At 41.9% G+C, this 16,415-nt stretch overlaps 1 protein-coding gene across 1 annotated transcript in view; it reads left to right on the top strand.

Moving 5' to 3' along the window:
• The window catches only part of LOC148041890 (transducin family protein / WD-40 repeat family protein), a 164,089-nt gene that overhangs the window by 105,476 nt on the left and 42,198 nt on the right, over positions 1-16,415 (top strand). The window contains exons 14-15 of the mRNA XM_087698612.1: positions 15,808-15,935; positions 16,087-16,396. Of these exons, the coding sequence (XP_087554738.1) occupies positions 15,808-15,935; positions 16,087-16,396 (438 nt within the window). The remainder of the gene's footprint in view (positions 1-15,807; positions 15,936-16,086; positions 16,397-16,415) is intronic.

Below are 16,415 nucleotides of genomic sequence, written 5' to 3'. Positions count from 1 at the left end.
ATTTTACTGGAAAATAGGTTTAGAAGGTTACCACTTGGTAAAAATGCCTATGCAAATTGAGAAAACGTTTGTGTGGGCCTAGTTTGAGCCATTAAATGCATTCAACTTGCAAGAGAGAGGAAGGAGATGTAGCTGGTCTGATCTGCAGCCATTGGAAGACCATCTGAGGCAGCCAAGAGTAGAAGAAGACCAATTAGGAGGAGGTGACATCACTTCCAGCCTTGCCAGGGTGCAGCCGGCATTGGTTCTAGCCTCATACGGTGCGATGGAACCAAATAGTGATGATTCCTCTTAGTATGGACACTCACATGGGAAACATGGAAATGTAGTGCCTAATCTTGGACAAGGTTTGAACCATGGACCACAAGCTAAAAATGTTGTTGTTGGGCATTATGCACGGCCTTCAAGGCATAATGAGGCTGATGACCAGCAAAGTGAAGAGGAATTTGATGACTAGTTAAAGAATCAGATGAGGACAGCAACAAATCTCTTTGCTGAATTGGCAAAGGAGCTTTAGTTCACCCGATTTTTGAATGCTCCGAAGGATATCAAGGGCAAGAAGACGAAGTCATCTTCCACACCTTCGGACAACAAGGTGCACCGAAGGTAATGCCAAAGCCTTTACTTGAGGCTCCCAAAGATGCTAATGAAGCAAAATAGTTGGTACCTACGGGGCAAGGAATGCAAATGCAAGGACATCATGGAAGTGTCACTCCAATGGATTTAAGACAGATAGACATGCATGCTATGATGGGGCAGCAAGGATACTTTGGCTGTAGCATGATTTTTCATACCATGATTGGGAAGGGGTTGTTGAGAAATTTTCACCCTTCACCCTTCACCTACAGTTTTTATTTTTGTGTTTTTGCGTTTTGTGTTTAGGGTTTGCAGCCCCAAAAAGGGGCGCCACTATAGAGTGACTGTGCCCATTTATAGGCCACTCTCTCAGTCATTCCTTACGGCTGATCCTTCAGTCCATCCCTTGTACTCTCTCTTTGTCAGTCTTCTGACACTCTCTCTCTTCCATCATCTCTCTCTCTCTTCTCTCCTACCACCATCTCCACACTCTCCTAGCACCAGCCTTCATCTCTAGTTGGCTGCGTTTATGGTGGCAGTGTGCTCCTTTTCAGGTGGCGTCCATCCTCCATTATTGGCGACTGCATCTTCTGTGCTCCTAGACCTTACGTTTGGAATCCACACTCTTAGCGTCAGCATCCGCCCTATCTGGCGTCATCCTCCACCCTTCTGGCGGCTCCACCTTCTTGCGTTTGGCTGCCAGGGAGGTTTCTCACCATCTGGCATCTCTCTTCAACAGGCGTCACCTTCATCAGAGGCAATTGCACCTTGGGTGCTTTCCACCCTTCTGACGTCACTCCAGCAACTGGCGTCACCCCATCAGGCTTGCGTTTGCAGACGGAGACTTCATCGGTTGTCTCCCTGCTCGTAGGTACCACTCTTCATCCTTGCGTTTGCAGATTCAGAGGCTCCTCACCCTTCGATGACAGTCGCCTTGCTCGAGGCGACATCTCCTCATCTTGCGTTTGTAGACTTAGAGGCTTCTTTGGAAGTCTTTCTGCACTCCAGGGCTTCCTTTGTGCTATGGCATCCTTGTATGAAATTCACTTCATCAGCACGATTCATCTTTCATCATCTTTTGTGCTTCTTTTCTCTCTCAGTGTTTGCTATACACGCTTTATGTTTTCCCTCGCAAACCCTACTGTCTCTCTGGTCACTTAGTCATTTTGACATGATATTAGAGCCGGAGGTGGTTAGAGAGCCACAAAGATCCTCCTCATCGGAGAAGACAGAGACCGGTGGCGGGTTCAACATCAACATTTGATTTCTCTATCATTTCTGCTACGCATTGGGAGATATCATTTTTCTCCCTCCTACCCTTCCTTCTCCAGTTTGCCACATTGGTACCATTGCGTCTCCACACCGATAGATTGCCCTTCTACTGGTTGCTACTACTGCGACGCAAACTGTCATCCCACCGAAGACTGGCGACATCGACCTTTGCTCCCCTCCCCTCAGGAGTATATGCATCCTCCACCAGGCACTCTTTGTGCCACCTCTCCTTTTTGGGCCATAGAGATCATTCTGCATCGGCTATAGTGTATTATGCTCAAGGCAATAAGCCGCAACCGGCGCACACGAAGTCCTTTTGAGCACACAGAGGCTCTAAAACCTTACAAGGCAATAAGCCCTCCAGGAGACCACCCCATTGCGTGGAGGTTTCCCCCATCCACTTCTGGGTATAGTGGCTTCCACGGCCCACATCTTCTCCACAGTCCACTCTTTGAGAGCCCGCGATTCCTAAGCCTCCTTCTTCCCCACCCTTTTCCACTTAGGTTCAAGAGGCTCCTTCTAGGTGCTTTTCTGGCTTCTTCTTCCGAGTCCCACATACTTCTTCGGCACGACCGGCGGTGCTTCCTTCATCATCAGATGCTTTGCAGTCCGTGAGCCATGAGTGATTGGATTCCCTTTCTCTCTCAGATTGGGATTCAGAGGGGGATTTTTTTACTTCGCCCTTCGAGGGGGCTTCCAATTCTTCTTCGGCTTATGAGGGGCTCCTACTTCTACTCCTTCCGATTCAGAGAGAGACCCTATGTGCCATGAAGTTCTTCACACCACCACCTTTCACTTTTGAGGTGTGGCTCTCCTTTGAGCAATCATTTTCTCTACTCATACCCAGGATCTAGAGGATCTACCTAGATTGGTGCCCTTGGGTCTTCAACAAGGGCTTAGTGGCTAGGCCTTCGTATTCCTTCCAGCATGGAGTCACGGAGCTAGTGGCTTCTCTCCCGAGGTTGAGTTTCGGGTTCTACAGCTTATCCAGTCTCGTGACTATCTTCAAAGGTCTCCTTTCAAGTAGTATTTTGAGATTACAAGATGGATCTTCTTCGTCCCTTGGTCAACATGGAGCCAACTCCCAAGATCGAGTACGGGCACTTCTTTATGGTTCTTTGCACCACACAAAGTCCGGCATTCCTCCTATGCATTGCATGTTTTCATCATCTTTGTACTAGGGTGCTTGGGCGAGTGAACAATTTTCCCATGAGGGACATTGTCCAAGTGGCACCTGCTACATGAGCATTCTTCAGCATGTAGCATTGCATATTCCTTACGGATGATCCTTCAGTCCGTTACTCCTACTCTCTCTTTGTCAGTCTTCTAACACTCTCTCTTTTTCATCATCTCTCTTTCTTCTCTCCTACCACTATCTCCACACTCTCCAGGTGCGAGCCTTCATCTCCAGTTGGCTGCGTTTATGGTGGCAGTGTGCTCCTCTTTAGTTGGCGTCCATTATTCATTGTTGGCGACATCATCTTTTGTGCTCCTACGCCTTGCGTTTGGAGTCCACACTCTCTTGATGTCAGCATCCACCCTATCTGGCATCATCCTCCATCCTTCTAGCGGCTACATCTTCTTGCATTTGGTTGCGAGGGAGGTTTCTCACCATTTGGCATCACTCCACTAGCTGGTGTCACCTCATTAGGCTTGCGTTTGCAGACGGAGGCTTCATCGGTTGTCTTCTTGCTCGTAGGGTATCACTCTTCATCCTTGCATTTGCAGATTCAGAGGCTCCTTACCCTTCGACAGTAGTCTCCTTGCTCTAGGCGACACCTCCTCATCCTGCATTTGCAGACTCAGAGGCTTCCTCGGCAATCTTTCTGCACTCCAGGGCTTCCTTTGTGCTATGGCGCCCTTGTATCAGATTCATTGCATTAACATGATTCATCTTTCATTATCTTCTATGTTTCTTTTTTCTCTCAGTGTTTGACGTATTTCTCTCTGGTCACTCAATCATTTTGACACGAATTGCATACGGGAATGTATGATAGAAATCCCTATGGTATGTAGTAGCAATTCATGGTGTGCAAGGCCCAATGTATTCGGGTATGATTGAAAATGTGTAAAACTCTATGTATGGCAGCAAAGGGGCAGCAAAAGACAGTGATGAGGTTGGAAAAGCAATGAAGTTTTTTACTCCTTTAGTGATGTACAAGATAGGTTGAAAGCTTTGACTTTTATTCAGTAGTTTGATGCAGCCTATTCAAGGGGAAACTTCATTGAGTTCTCAAAGATTCGAAAGGAAACTACTTTCTTGAAGGGAAATTCATTGTAGTGGTTTCACTCTTTTGATGCAAGGTAGAGCACTGTTAACATGGGTACAATTCAAGCAAATGTTTGTATTGAATTGGTTGACAAGTATCCTTGAGGTGGATATCATTATAGCTTGGAATAAGCTGGATGCTAAGGAATGCAAGATTTTGGAGCAATTCAAAAAAAAGTTTTGGGATGCATTGCTGCCCATCAGTTCTTTTTGCCCCGTACCCCTTCATGAGCAAGTGGAAAAATATATTTGTGGACTTCCCAAAGATTGTTGCTATAGTAGATGCTTTGTTGCGTGGGAAGGATTTGGGCTTTCTAGAGAGTGGGAAGAAGCCAAATAAGAAGTTGTTCAAGGTTGATAAAAGGGGTAGATATCAAAATCAGCTTGAAAAAAGGCTAAAACAACCAAGAAAAGGCTCGAAAACTTTGGCACAATGTAGGGAATTAATGGCTGCAAATCAATGCTTTATTTGTGAATAGGAGGGTCACATTGCAAGGGACTGTCCCAATCGGCAACAAGTTGGAAAATCAGAAAATCAAGGAGATCCTAAGGGAAAGAAGCCCAAAACATCAGTGGGTTTGGTGCTCAATGTTGTTAGTGATCAGCTCAATGATGATGCTAATGAATTGTGTAGAGCATGGGGCAAAATTAGGGATCAACATGCATTGATTTTCTTTTATAATGGTGCACGAGTCAACTTCATCTCTATTGATATTGCAACCTGTCTAGGCATCAGAGATGATAAGCCTTTTAGTATACTTGGTTTTTACTAAGAATAAAGATGATAGTAGAGTTAGTGCAGCCTAGCAGAAGGAGATTATGAGTTAGGTGAATGACTTCTTAGAAAAAGAGTCGATTCAATTCAACTCATCTTCTTTTTGTTGTCCAGTACTTTGGTACATAAAAATGATGGCTCATAGCGTATGTGCATTGACTATCGCGCTTTGAATAAGATCTTAATAAAGAATCACTTTCCGACATAGAAACATGAAATTGGGAACGGGAACGGGAAATGGGGACGGGGACGCTAAACCTAGGGAGCGGGGACGTAGGAACGGGAATGGATTTAAAAAATTAAAATTTATGAAAAAAATTTAATATTTCACTCATAATCCATGTGGACTTTGGAGTGTTAAAACCAAGGTATATAATCCACAAGGACAAATCATTTTAAGTTTTAACTTTAAGATATCATGCATCATTCTAAAACTACTCATTAGAAATTGAATTGCAACTTACAAGGTTCAAGAGGTAAGGTATTCAATTATAAATAATTAAATGAATAATATGTATGCCATAAATGATAAAACAATGAACAATGAACGAAACCTTAAAGTCAAAGCTAAAAGAATATACCTATGGTCCCATTGCAAGACTACAAGACTCAAGTACAAATATAATATCGGCATGGCATAACTGTCAATAGCCCAAGTGTCACACTGTCATCAATGATCATGATATCATATACAATGTACATGTGTCATGTATCATGAGACTCATGATAAGTAAACTAAATCAAAGATCATCATTATGATCTGAGGTTGCTCTAGCTACTCTTGAAGTGCCAGCCTCGTCATCATGTGTATCATGAATTGCTGCATCTCCCTCAACATCAGCATGTGTCTCCTCTTCTTGCTGCATCTCCCACTCTGTGAATGGATTGGACTTTGTTGTCATACTGTTACATAACATCGTCAAATTAGCACCAACGAATACTAGATCGTTTGCCCTTTCCACACCAAGATGGTTCCTCTTCTTTGAAGCAATGTGAGTATATGTACTCCACAATTGCTCCAAACAAGAGGAGCTAACTGGCTGACTGAAAATACGGATGGCTAGTTGCTGCAACTTAGGACCATCTGAACCATAGTCCTCCCACCACAAAGCTACCCCAATCTTAGAGTGATCCTCTTGTGTATCCCCACAATCAAAAGAACCTTGATAGGTTCTATAACATGAAAGCTAATCTGTGATCTTTCGTCTAGTGTCATGATCAGGCACTAGACGAGACAATATAAGTCTCCATGCATCCATAACCTCAGTGCCATTCTCCTGACCCTTGCCCTGGAACTCAGGATCCACAACAAATGTAGATGCATGCATGGATGAGCTATAGGAGTTCCACCTCGTCACAACTAAATGGCGTATCTCCTCATACGCCTCATCATTTGGTGCCAACTCCTACAACTTTTCATTCAGCCTATCCATAGTCTCATATACCTTGCCAATGCAAGGGTGCATAGTATCCAGAACCCTCAATAAATGTACAATAGGTGATACCATAACATCTATCCTCTTTACATCATCCCAAAAAGTGAAGTTATTTGCTTTCTGTAAGCATAAGATACCTGTAAGAGTATCTGCCAATATTGATGAGGTAAACTCATCACTAAGAAATAATTGCCTCAAGGCACCACTGCATTCTCTTAATTTGCTTAGCATTAGAGTATTTTAAAAGTGTCTTCTTCGACCACAAAGAGAAGTGGTGGCGAAGAAATTGGTGATTGAAAACAAAGCTAACCATTTGAGCTGCTTGCTCTATGACAGGTGCAATCCATGATAGATTACCAATATCCTTTAGTAGGTTGGTCAAGCAATGAGCCATACAATATGAAATTGTGATATGCGGATAATATCCCTGGATAATAGCACCTGCTGCCATATTTGCGGGCTCTCCATCTGCAATAAATCCCACAATATGCTCTGGCTTGCAAGTACATTTGCTGACTTTCCTGTCCCCGATGCATCGTGTGAAGATATGAAATACATTTCTCCACGAGAATAAGCAACCATACCATGAATGGATCGCTTGCGTATATCACTCGAACCATCAGCAAATCAAGGAAACTCCATTTTTAGCCCACATGCTCTTTCTAGTCACTGGTGCTTGCTTAACAAGGTGCTTTTCCTTGTCAAGCAAAGTGGTGTGTAAGGTCTCTGATGATGGAGATACACACGAAGGGCCATATTCACCAATCTTCTTGCACATCAATTTAAAATACTCTGACATGGCTGCACGAAATTGAATGTGGTCATGATAAAAAAAGCGTGCCATTGATGCATCCATGTCTTCCTTCTTCTTGGGATTCCAACTAGCATCAAGTCTGCTCTGTCTACGTACAACATGTGGCGTTGTTGATGCCATGGCTGATGCAATGCCTGCATTAGGTGTGGAGCTAGCACTTCTTGATACTGACCCTGCTCTAGATACATCTGATGGGGATGGTGTCACAAAAGTTGCAGGGTCAATTGCAACACGTGGTGGTCTAGATGCAAGATAAGCTTGTTGACCCGCTATACGGTCACGAAGCTCCCTTTGCTTCTCCAGGGTCACATTTGGACAAAACTGTACCTCTGAATTTGGCTCATGTAGGAGATGAGCTTGGACTTGATTATGCATAAAACGGAACAAGTGGCAATTGGTATTCCATATTCTAATATTTAAGTAACTTTGAAAAATTAAAATCAATAAAAATTCGAAATACAAACGCTCGGCTCAATGGATTACCTTGTTTGCTCCACTAGTTCGCTTGTATGAGCAAAGCTTGCAAGTCCATGGTCGAGATCCTCCACCACTCAATGGGGGGTCAGCATTTACTTCTTCCCACCGTGACCAATCATCGGACCTTCTTCCTTGACCACCAGCTCGACGAGTGGGGCGGGAAGATGAAGGCATTTCATGTTGAAAATTGAAATAAAAATGGCTCGAGAGAGGTGAGAACTCCAGTCTCGAGAGAAGGGAGAAGACTCAAGAGTCAAGACTCACTTAAGAGTCGAGAGAGAAGGAAAAAGGAGAGAAGGGAGAAAAGGGAGAAGTGAAGAGAAGAAAGAAGGAAGAAGAAAGAGAAAGAAGAAGAAAGAAGAGAGGTTGGAGGCGAGAGGAAAAGGGGGGACTGGCAGCTCGGACTGGCGCGGGGCAACAGAGAACGGAGGGTGCTGTGCGGATTGGCCATGGGGGCAAAAACGGGCAAACGATCTCGGGCGGGAGCAGCACGCAGGAGACGGGCGAAACATGCAGTCGTAGACGATCGGGCAGGAGCAGCAGCCGGCCGAAGGTAAGTGGGTGCCACGTGGCGTTCCTTGTCCTGTTTGAAATTGCATCCTCATTGCATGCTTTGCAGAAGAAGGATGTGTCATTTAGATGGACAACAATGAAAAATTGAGCATTTGAAAGGTTCAGATCCCGTGCTTGTGTTACCAGATCTAAGGAAGTCATTCATGGTTTAGTGTAATGCATGTGGTAACAACATTGGTGCTGTTTTTATGTAGGATGGCCATGTTGTGGCTTTTGAGAGCCGAATTATCCATGATGCAGAGAAGAATTTTCAAGTCTATCAAAAAGAGCCCTTGGTTGTATTTCATACATTTTCCACATGGAAACATTATTTGTTGGACACTCATTTTACAATGTAGACATACCATCAGACGAGGTTTTTTTTTTGACACAAATAAAGTTGTTAGAGAAGCATATGAGATAGGCAAATTTTCTCTCTATATTTTATTTTTAGGTTACACATATTGATGGTAAAAAGAATGCTGTGGCTGATGCATTGTCATGTAAGCGACAAATTTTAGTTATTAGGATGGTTTATCACATTGAGTTTGATGCCATGAAAGAGCAATATGTTGGTGATTTGGACTTTGCTAATGTTTATGATTAGCTTTACGATGGGCAGAGGCACGAATACTTTGTGCTTAGAGATGGACTTTTGATGATGTATAGAGGATTGTGTGTCACAAAGTAGTTGAGTCATGCTGCTTTGTATGCAGGATATAGAGGTATTGATGCCATAGTCAAAGCAGTGGAACATTTCTTTTATTGGCTAACTTTGAGGCATGATGTAGAGTAGTTTGTCAAGACATGTATCGTATATCAGAAGGTGAAGCATGAGAGGCAAACGATGCGGGGCTTGTTGGAGTCCTTGCCTGTTCTAGATAGACCTTGGTAGAGTATTGTGATGGATTTTATTTTTGAGCTTCCTAGGACACCTATAGAGAATGATGGGATATGGACTATCATTTGTAGGTTTAGTAAATAGGTCCATTGCATTTTAGTGAGAAAGAAAATAAAGGTTGAACATATGGCATGATTGTTTTTGCAGCACATATTTAAGTATCATGGTATGCTAGAGTGGATCATTAGTGATCGAGACCCTCGGATGACAAGTTTACTTTGGAAGGGGTTATTTGAGAATTTGGGCACCATGTTGAAATTCTCATCATCCTTTCATTTGGGTTAGTTTAAGGAAGCAAATTCTAGTGTTGGATCTCTTGAGGTGCTACGTTTTAGACCACAAGACACAATTGTAGTATTTTCCGTTGCTTGAGTTTGCTTACAACAACACAATGCATAGCTCCATTGGCAAAGCTTCATTTGAGGCGGTTGAGGGTGGTAAAAAGATACCACTTGTCTTGCAGATAAGGAATAGAATCTTTGAGGCTAATCGTTATGTGGAAAACTTGGATGCAGTCTATGCAAAGATAAAGTATGTACTTCAAAGATCATGAGAAAAGCAAAAGAAAGCATTTGATCACCATAGATGTGGTTTGCAGTTTGTAGAGGGAGATTATGTATTGTTGTGTTTTGGAAAAGACAAGGCTGAAAAAGATGAATGGGGTATGAGATACTATGGGCTCTTCCAAGTGTTGGAGAAGTTCAACGATGTGGCATATTGGCTGAAATTACCTTCACATTGGCAGATACACAATGCCTTTCATATCAATTAGTTGAGACCTTTTTGTAGTGATGTGCTAGATGATATATTTGTTGAAATTTAGCGTAAGATTGAGGAGCCGAATGAGATTGTGGTAGTTGAGCATATTTTGGCATATAAGGAAAGAAAGATCAGAGGTAAAGTATCCAGGAGATATTTGGTGAAGTTTCATAACTATTTACCAATGGATGCAAATGGATGGAAGAGGATGACTTGGCAAACCATTCTTAGTTATTGCAGCTTTACCTAGATGTGTTTTAGTTAGAGCCGACTTCAGTTCGGGCTGAGTAAGGTTCAGCAGAGTAGGTGTTCGGAATATTGCCTAATGCTCAAGGGGGAGATAGCACTTCCACTTCTCTAGTTGTGGACAACTCTTGTATGTAGTGGATCTTGGATGTATTTAGCATGCATCCAAGGTAGTGTACTGAGAATATGTCTGCCATGGGGTCAATATTCAGTGTAGTAGTCACTGTGAGTTGTGTGTAGATGAGTATGGTTGTTACTGTTGCTCTGAGACTATACTTTTGCACGAGTTCTTGATCAGTTGGGCATGGGCTGCTGTGTCAGTTTTGAGATCAAATTCTGATAAGTTTTAGGTCATTTTTTGATTAGTTTGAGAAACGTTTATGGTCACTTTTGGGATCAATTTTGCATCAGTTTCTACATTAGTTAATGATCAGTTTTTGCAATCAGTTTGGGTTCACATTTGCAATAGTTCGTGATGAGTTCTCTAATCAACAAGTGATCAGTTTATGCTCAGTTTTCAATTGTTTACAGCCGGTTCCATGGACACAGGAGCGTGTTTGTAAATGCCATTGATAATCTCAGCAATGGTTTATACTGAGAATATGCTTATGGTTTTGAAGTTAGAACAACTAAGAAACATGAGTTATGGATGCATTCAATGGGTTCCGAGCAACAGTTTTGGACTGTTTCGCAGTATTATCTGATGTTTATGCAACCTGGAAATTTTCAGTAATTTGGGGCATATGGCATGGTTAGATAATAGTGGCCAATGTTGTGACTGTGATGCCTTATGGAAATTCTAGTGCAGTATGCTTTTCCTTTGGCACAATGCAATGCAATTGAGGACAAGTGCAGGGATTTCAAGGGGGCGGCGGGTCTATCAAGGGATGTGAAATTTTAATTAAATGTGCAAAGTTGTTTAGCTTGTGTTGAACATGGCAGTTGCTTCATAGTAACAGGCCAAGGACCCCGAGGTTGCAGTGACTGTCAAAAGTTAAAGTTGTTATGCATTGGGTTTTGGTGGTTAGTTGGAGTCAGTTTGACCCTAGGACAGTTGTTTGGTCATTAAGTATCGGTGGTGACACTAAGGACTAGCATTAATTAATTTATTAATGCCAATCTAAGGGTCAATAGATGTTGGGGACTACTCTAGGTTGCAAATGGCTTAGCCAATTTAATTATGGATATACACATTTAATTTTTGGACAGGGGCAGAAGAGTTGAAATTAAATTTCAAAATTATTTAAATTTGAAAATTAATTTAATGGTTGAATAATGTTCGAAAATGGGTTTAGAAGTTTGCCACTTGGCAAAAATACCCATGCAAACTAAGAAAACGTTTATTTGGGGTTGGTTTGAGCCATTCAATGCATTCAGCCTGCAAGAGAGAGGAAGGAGATGTTGCTAGTCTGATCTGCCTCCATTGGAGGACCTTTTGAGGCAGCCAAGAGCAGAAGAAGACCAATTAGGAGTAGGTGACAGGAGTTCCAACCCTCTCAGGTGCAAACAACCGCAGCTAGGGGCTGGTGATAGCATTAATCGCGTTCTTGGTAGCAAGCAACTGCATTAATTGCGTTTTGATACAGGCAACAATCAGATTTCAGACTTTTCTCGCATGGAAATCAGAAATCTCTCTCTGTCTTTTGGCATTCTCTCACCTTATCTGGTTTGTATTTAGGTATTCTCAATCATTCTTAGCCATTTGGAGTAGATCTCAGCTAGTTTTGGTGGATAGTTGGAGGATTTTTGCTGTAAATCTTTAACTTTTGCAGAAATTAGGGTTTAGTAGCCACATTGGGACTCGTGCCAATAGGAGAAGGCATCGTACATTGGAATCAACACCTGCAATTTGTGAATTGGCAAGGATTTTAAATGCCCAGCCGTCCATTCTAAATTTGGGGCAGCATTTAGCTAGTTGGTGTCCAATTTAGAGCAAGTATGGGGTAAAATTCTAGGGACATTTGGCCCAATTTGTTTGCTGATTGTTGGAACAACAAGGGGCTTTTGGATCAGCCAAGGAGATTGCGGAATCCCAACTTGTAATACATTTATTGGCAATTGAAGTTAAAGAAATACAGAAAGGGGCACCAATTTTGGGGCCGATAGGGTGTGGAATGTCCAAGATTATTAAGGCAAATTGTGCATTTTGATTTATATTTATTTGGTGTTTGCTATAATTAAATGCTTGATTAGAGAACTATCACCATGTCTGAGAAGGAAGGCTCTTTTAGAAGATTATCCCTCTTTCTATGGTTAGTAGTTCATAGGAGCTTAGTAGTTGTGTCACAACTCTATAGAAACATAATTTGTATCCTTTTTCATTAATTTGTCTATATAATGATTTATTAAATTTGTTTCCTTTGCACTAATTAGATACAAAGAAAAGTGCATTGGAGCTGGCCACTGATGAGTGGTCACAGGTTATGGTGGACCCACGTGGTGGGTTAGAGAAAAGATAGTTCACACTTCCATCTATATGGCCCGATTGGGCACCTGTGACCAGAACTCACGCATATCAGGGTTAGACTCGCACACAGAAAGGATTGATGCCTTGAAGTGTAGGCTAGATCCGCCAGAACAGACAGTTACAATCAACAAGATGGCATGATCATGAAATGCTTGTACAATGTGCATGTGTGGGCTGAAAGCTTGAAATGCACATTTCTTTGCATAGGAAAGTCACATGAAGATTCTGATACTGTTTTTGCGATGTACATGGAAAAAGCTTTCATATGACACCCATATTGGAGGGTCCCTAAATTTTAGGAGCCTCGAATTAGCCTAAAAATGCTAGTCCTAAAAAATAGGGATGTCATTCTAAAAATAGTAAATTCTGTACTCTGACTGTGCTTACTAAATTTGGTTGTTTCTATTCTTGACAGTATTCAGCCCAAAAAGGAAGGCCATAGAGAAGAGACAAGTGTCAAGACACTTGTCACACAAGTTTCCAAGTGTCCCACCACTTGTCACATCTCATGACATGTGGCTGGACACTTGTCTTGTGCTACTCAAATTTTCCCTTTTGTACTAGCTCTTCCCTCTCTTATAAATAAGAGCTCGTTTTTCTTCATTCAGCATCATTTTTCTTTGCTGTAAACTCATGTACAATACCCATAGATAGCCAGAAACTGGCCCCATCCATCCCCATAATCATCCCCCACTTCTTCATTATCAAATTTCTCCATATTCCCTCTTCTATCATTGCTGTTTTACAGGATAGCAAGCCTGTAAATTCATTACAGCACCTCCTTCCCGAGCTCTTTCTTCCATTTTAGCAACAAGAAGCAAGCCCTATCCATGTACTGCTGTTCAACGATGGAGAAAGGCTGATTTCCCCTCTTTCTTCTCTCATACTGTAAAGAAATCAGTTTTTATCATTGCATAATAGATAATGCATGTGTGTTTGTACATCTTTGCATGATCTTGTGAGAGTGAGAATTACTTCTCCTCACTCTCAGGTTGATTGTAACTGAGCTCTTCCCTAAGGGACTTGGGTTGAGCAGAAATACATTCCTTCGGGGTGGGGGGGGGGGGGAGGGGTGTGTGCCCATCTTCAACCCTCAATCTTGTCTCCATTACTTTTACATTTTCATGGCTGTAATTTTGTGAGTAATTTTCATTTTCAGCTTTAAGTGTTCATTCTCTTTTATATTAAATCTCGAAAACAAGCGAATATCATAATTGTTAAGCATACTACGTGGTTCGGGGCGTTTACAAGTTGGCACTTGGCTTGGATATGGGAGGGATCCAATTGCATGCAGGAGATGTGTTGAGGCAAAGGAGACAAGGATAGTGCCTCTGGGAGTACCCTTAGAGGCAAGGAGGTATGGAGAAAAGCCCTCAGGATGATGTTCCATAGCACAATAGAGACCATGGGGGCAACATGGGGAGCTATAGCTTGGGTTATAGATAGAAGCCCAATATGTGGGTATGAGGATGTTCAAGGGAGATTTTCTTTTCAAATCGTTGGATAGCATTTGAGTAGGATCCCCACCTTAATTACTTGGAGGCACAGTGGAACTAGGGGGACTGTTACAGATGGGAGCTGATTGCTAGTATCATAGCTTGGTACAAATGGACCATGAGATGTAGTCATGTCATTGACCTTTAGGATGTATCCACATTGGAGACTTTATCGAGGATGTAGGCCAGTTGTGAGTGGATGAGGAAGAGAAGAGAGGCCTTCTTGCAAATGTGGGACTAGGGAACTTTCTTCCATAGTGCACCTTGGGTGTTTTGGTATTATAGCCCACCGGGTTGGTTGTTCACAACCATGATTATATTTGTGATGTACTTAATTACTTGTTACAAAGTTCCTTATATTTTGTATTTTGCCTCAAGTTTTTCTCTAAGGTGTAATTTAATAGAATTTTCTTTTCTTGATTTAAAAAAGAGACGATGCACAAGATGAGACCAGGAATAGGAATCCACTATGATAATCAAGAGTATAATAGTTGAGCACCAACTCACACAGTCCACAGGTTCCCTCTCTCCACACCAAGAATCTGCAAGTACATAAATGAATAGTTGTGGTCACAGTCCCTCTTTTTATAGACAAAAAGAGAGGAGTTGTCCAACCATAAATTAGGTTGGCCAATAATCAAATTAAGAGTAATGAGGTTGCCCATAAATTAGGGCATGGGTGCTTGTGAAGCTATGACATGATCACTTCTAACACAATTCCCTCTCCTTTCCGGGAATAGGGTCTCCCCGTTCCTATCGTGTTCCTGGTCGCTGTTCTTTTTTCCCTTCTCTGTTCCTGGTAGATATGGCAAGGCCATATTCATCATCCACAAGGTCCAATTCATCTTTTACAAGGTTGATGATGGATCAGAAGGTTATAGATAGCGAGATAGTCTGTGTCTTTTAGTTATGAGGATGTTTGGAAGTAGTAGCTGCAAAAGTTTTATGCACCATGTCAGAGGTAAAATTTTTATCTTGTGGCTTCGGATATGAATAGGTAATTCTGTTGAGTTCTCCCACAAAACTGCATTGGAGCAACCTCCTTTACCGCCACACCGCACCCCTCCCGCCCAAAGAAAAGGACAACATTTCCCAGGGTGAAAAGAAAGATGCTTCTTTGCTTGTAATGCCAGCCGATCTCCCCCTCTGAATGCAAAGAAAGGATCTGACTCCTAAACATGAAAGGAAGGCTTTGGGCGCTCCTTCATACTTCCTGAATGTGCTAGGATCATGCAGGTAAATAGTAGTGATGACTAGGAGGTAAGTGAACCACATCAACTTGCTCATACATTGTTTGCAATTGTAGCGAACATATCAAAGTGAAGACCCATTAACAGTCATCAAATGAAATGCATGACTTAGTACAATTGTCCGTTTTCCCAGCTGCTTTTACTTAAGTCATACATGGTCATATCTAAGCTTTATATTTTTTATTGTTTATTTGCATAATCATGGCTTTTGGGCACTCACATGTCTTTTTCTTTTTCATTGTAATACGGTAAGCCTTTATTACCGTGGTTATGAGAGTGAACAAGATGGAATGCTTTGAGAAATCTGTGGCATTATGTTGGTGAGAGGGGTTCATCAGAATTTAAACTTCGTTGTTTGGATACTGTAAACACAGGTGTTATTCAAAAAAGATTATTTAATTATCTTTCAGGTGCACCACTGTATAAAAGAAAATATCTGAGGGTTTTGGGGAAAGTTATCCGTGTGAACAGTTTCCTTAGAATAAAATGCTCACTGGAAAGCTATTTTATTTACCAGATCAATCGATCTATCAGGATGCTGGTTTTCAAAGGATGGTGGTCATCCGTCTTGAAGAAAGTCAAGTCTCAACTGTTGCTGTTTCTGATGATCCTGTACATATAGGTGTGGGATATACGAATGGTGTGGTGAGTCCATATAGAGAGAAGGAATCTGAGTGGCTTCATCACCTTGGATATGAAGAAATTGCCAAAATCCTTGAGCAATGCTTTGATATATTTTCAAAACATGATTATTCATCTGTGTGTTGTGTCATTAAACTGATAAGGTTCATGACAGGTTCTCTGGTTGGATGCCATATCACATGCAATTGTGTTCCATGATGTCGTGTTCAGCAATGAGACAGCTCCACTTGTGTCTCTAGCTTTTACTGCACCGATGTCGACATTGGAAACATCTTATCTAAATTTTTCAGCTGAAGTATCGTCAGACAGCCCATTGCAGTCCAAGAGTTTGCCACAGAGGGTCTTGTATGCGCTGGCAAAGGACTCCTCTATGATGGGGATTTTGTTTGATACTAAAAAGGCTTCTACTTTTCTGCCATGTTGTCTTGATAAACCTTCCAAAGTTGTCCATCTGTCTTACCTAGGTAAATCTCATGATTATTG

This window comes from Lygodium microphyllum, chromosome 1 (genome assembly GCF_053477565.2).
Source record: "Lygodium microphyllum isolate KBCC chromosome 1, Lygodium_microphyllum_v1.1.10, whole genome shotgun sequence".
Classification (NCBI taxonomy): Eukaryota; Viridiplantae; Streptophyta; class Polypodiopsida; order Schizaeales; family Lygodiaceae; genus Lygodium; species Lygodium microphyllum.
Note: the sequence above shows the minus strand (reverse complement) of the source record. Positions and strands in the feature narration are given on the sequence as shown.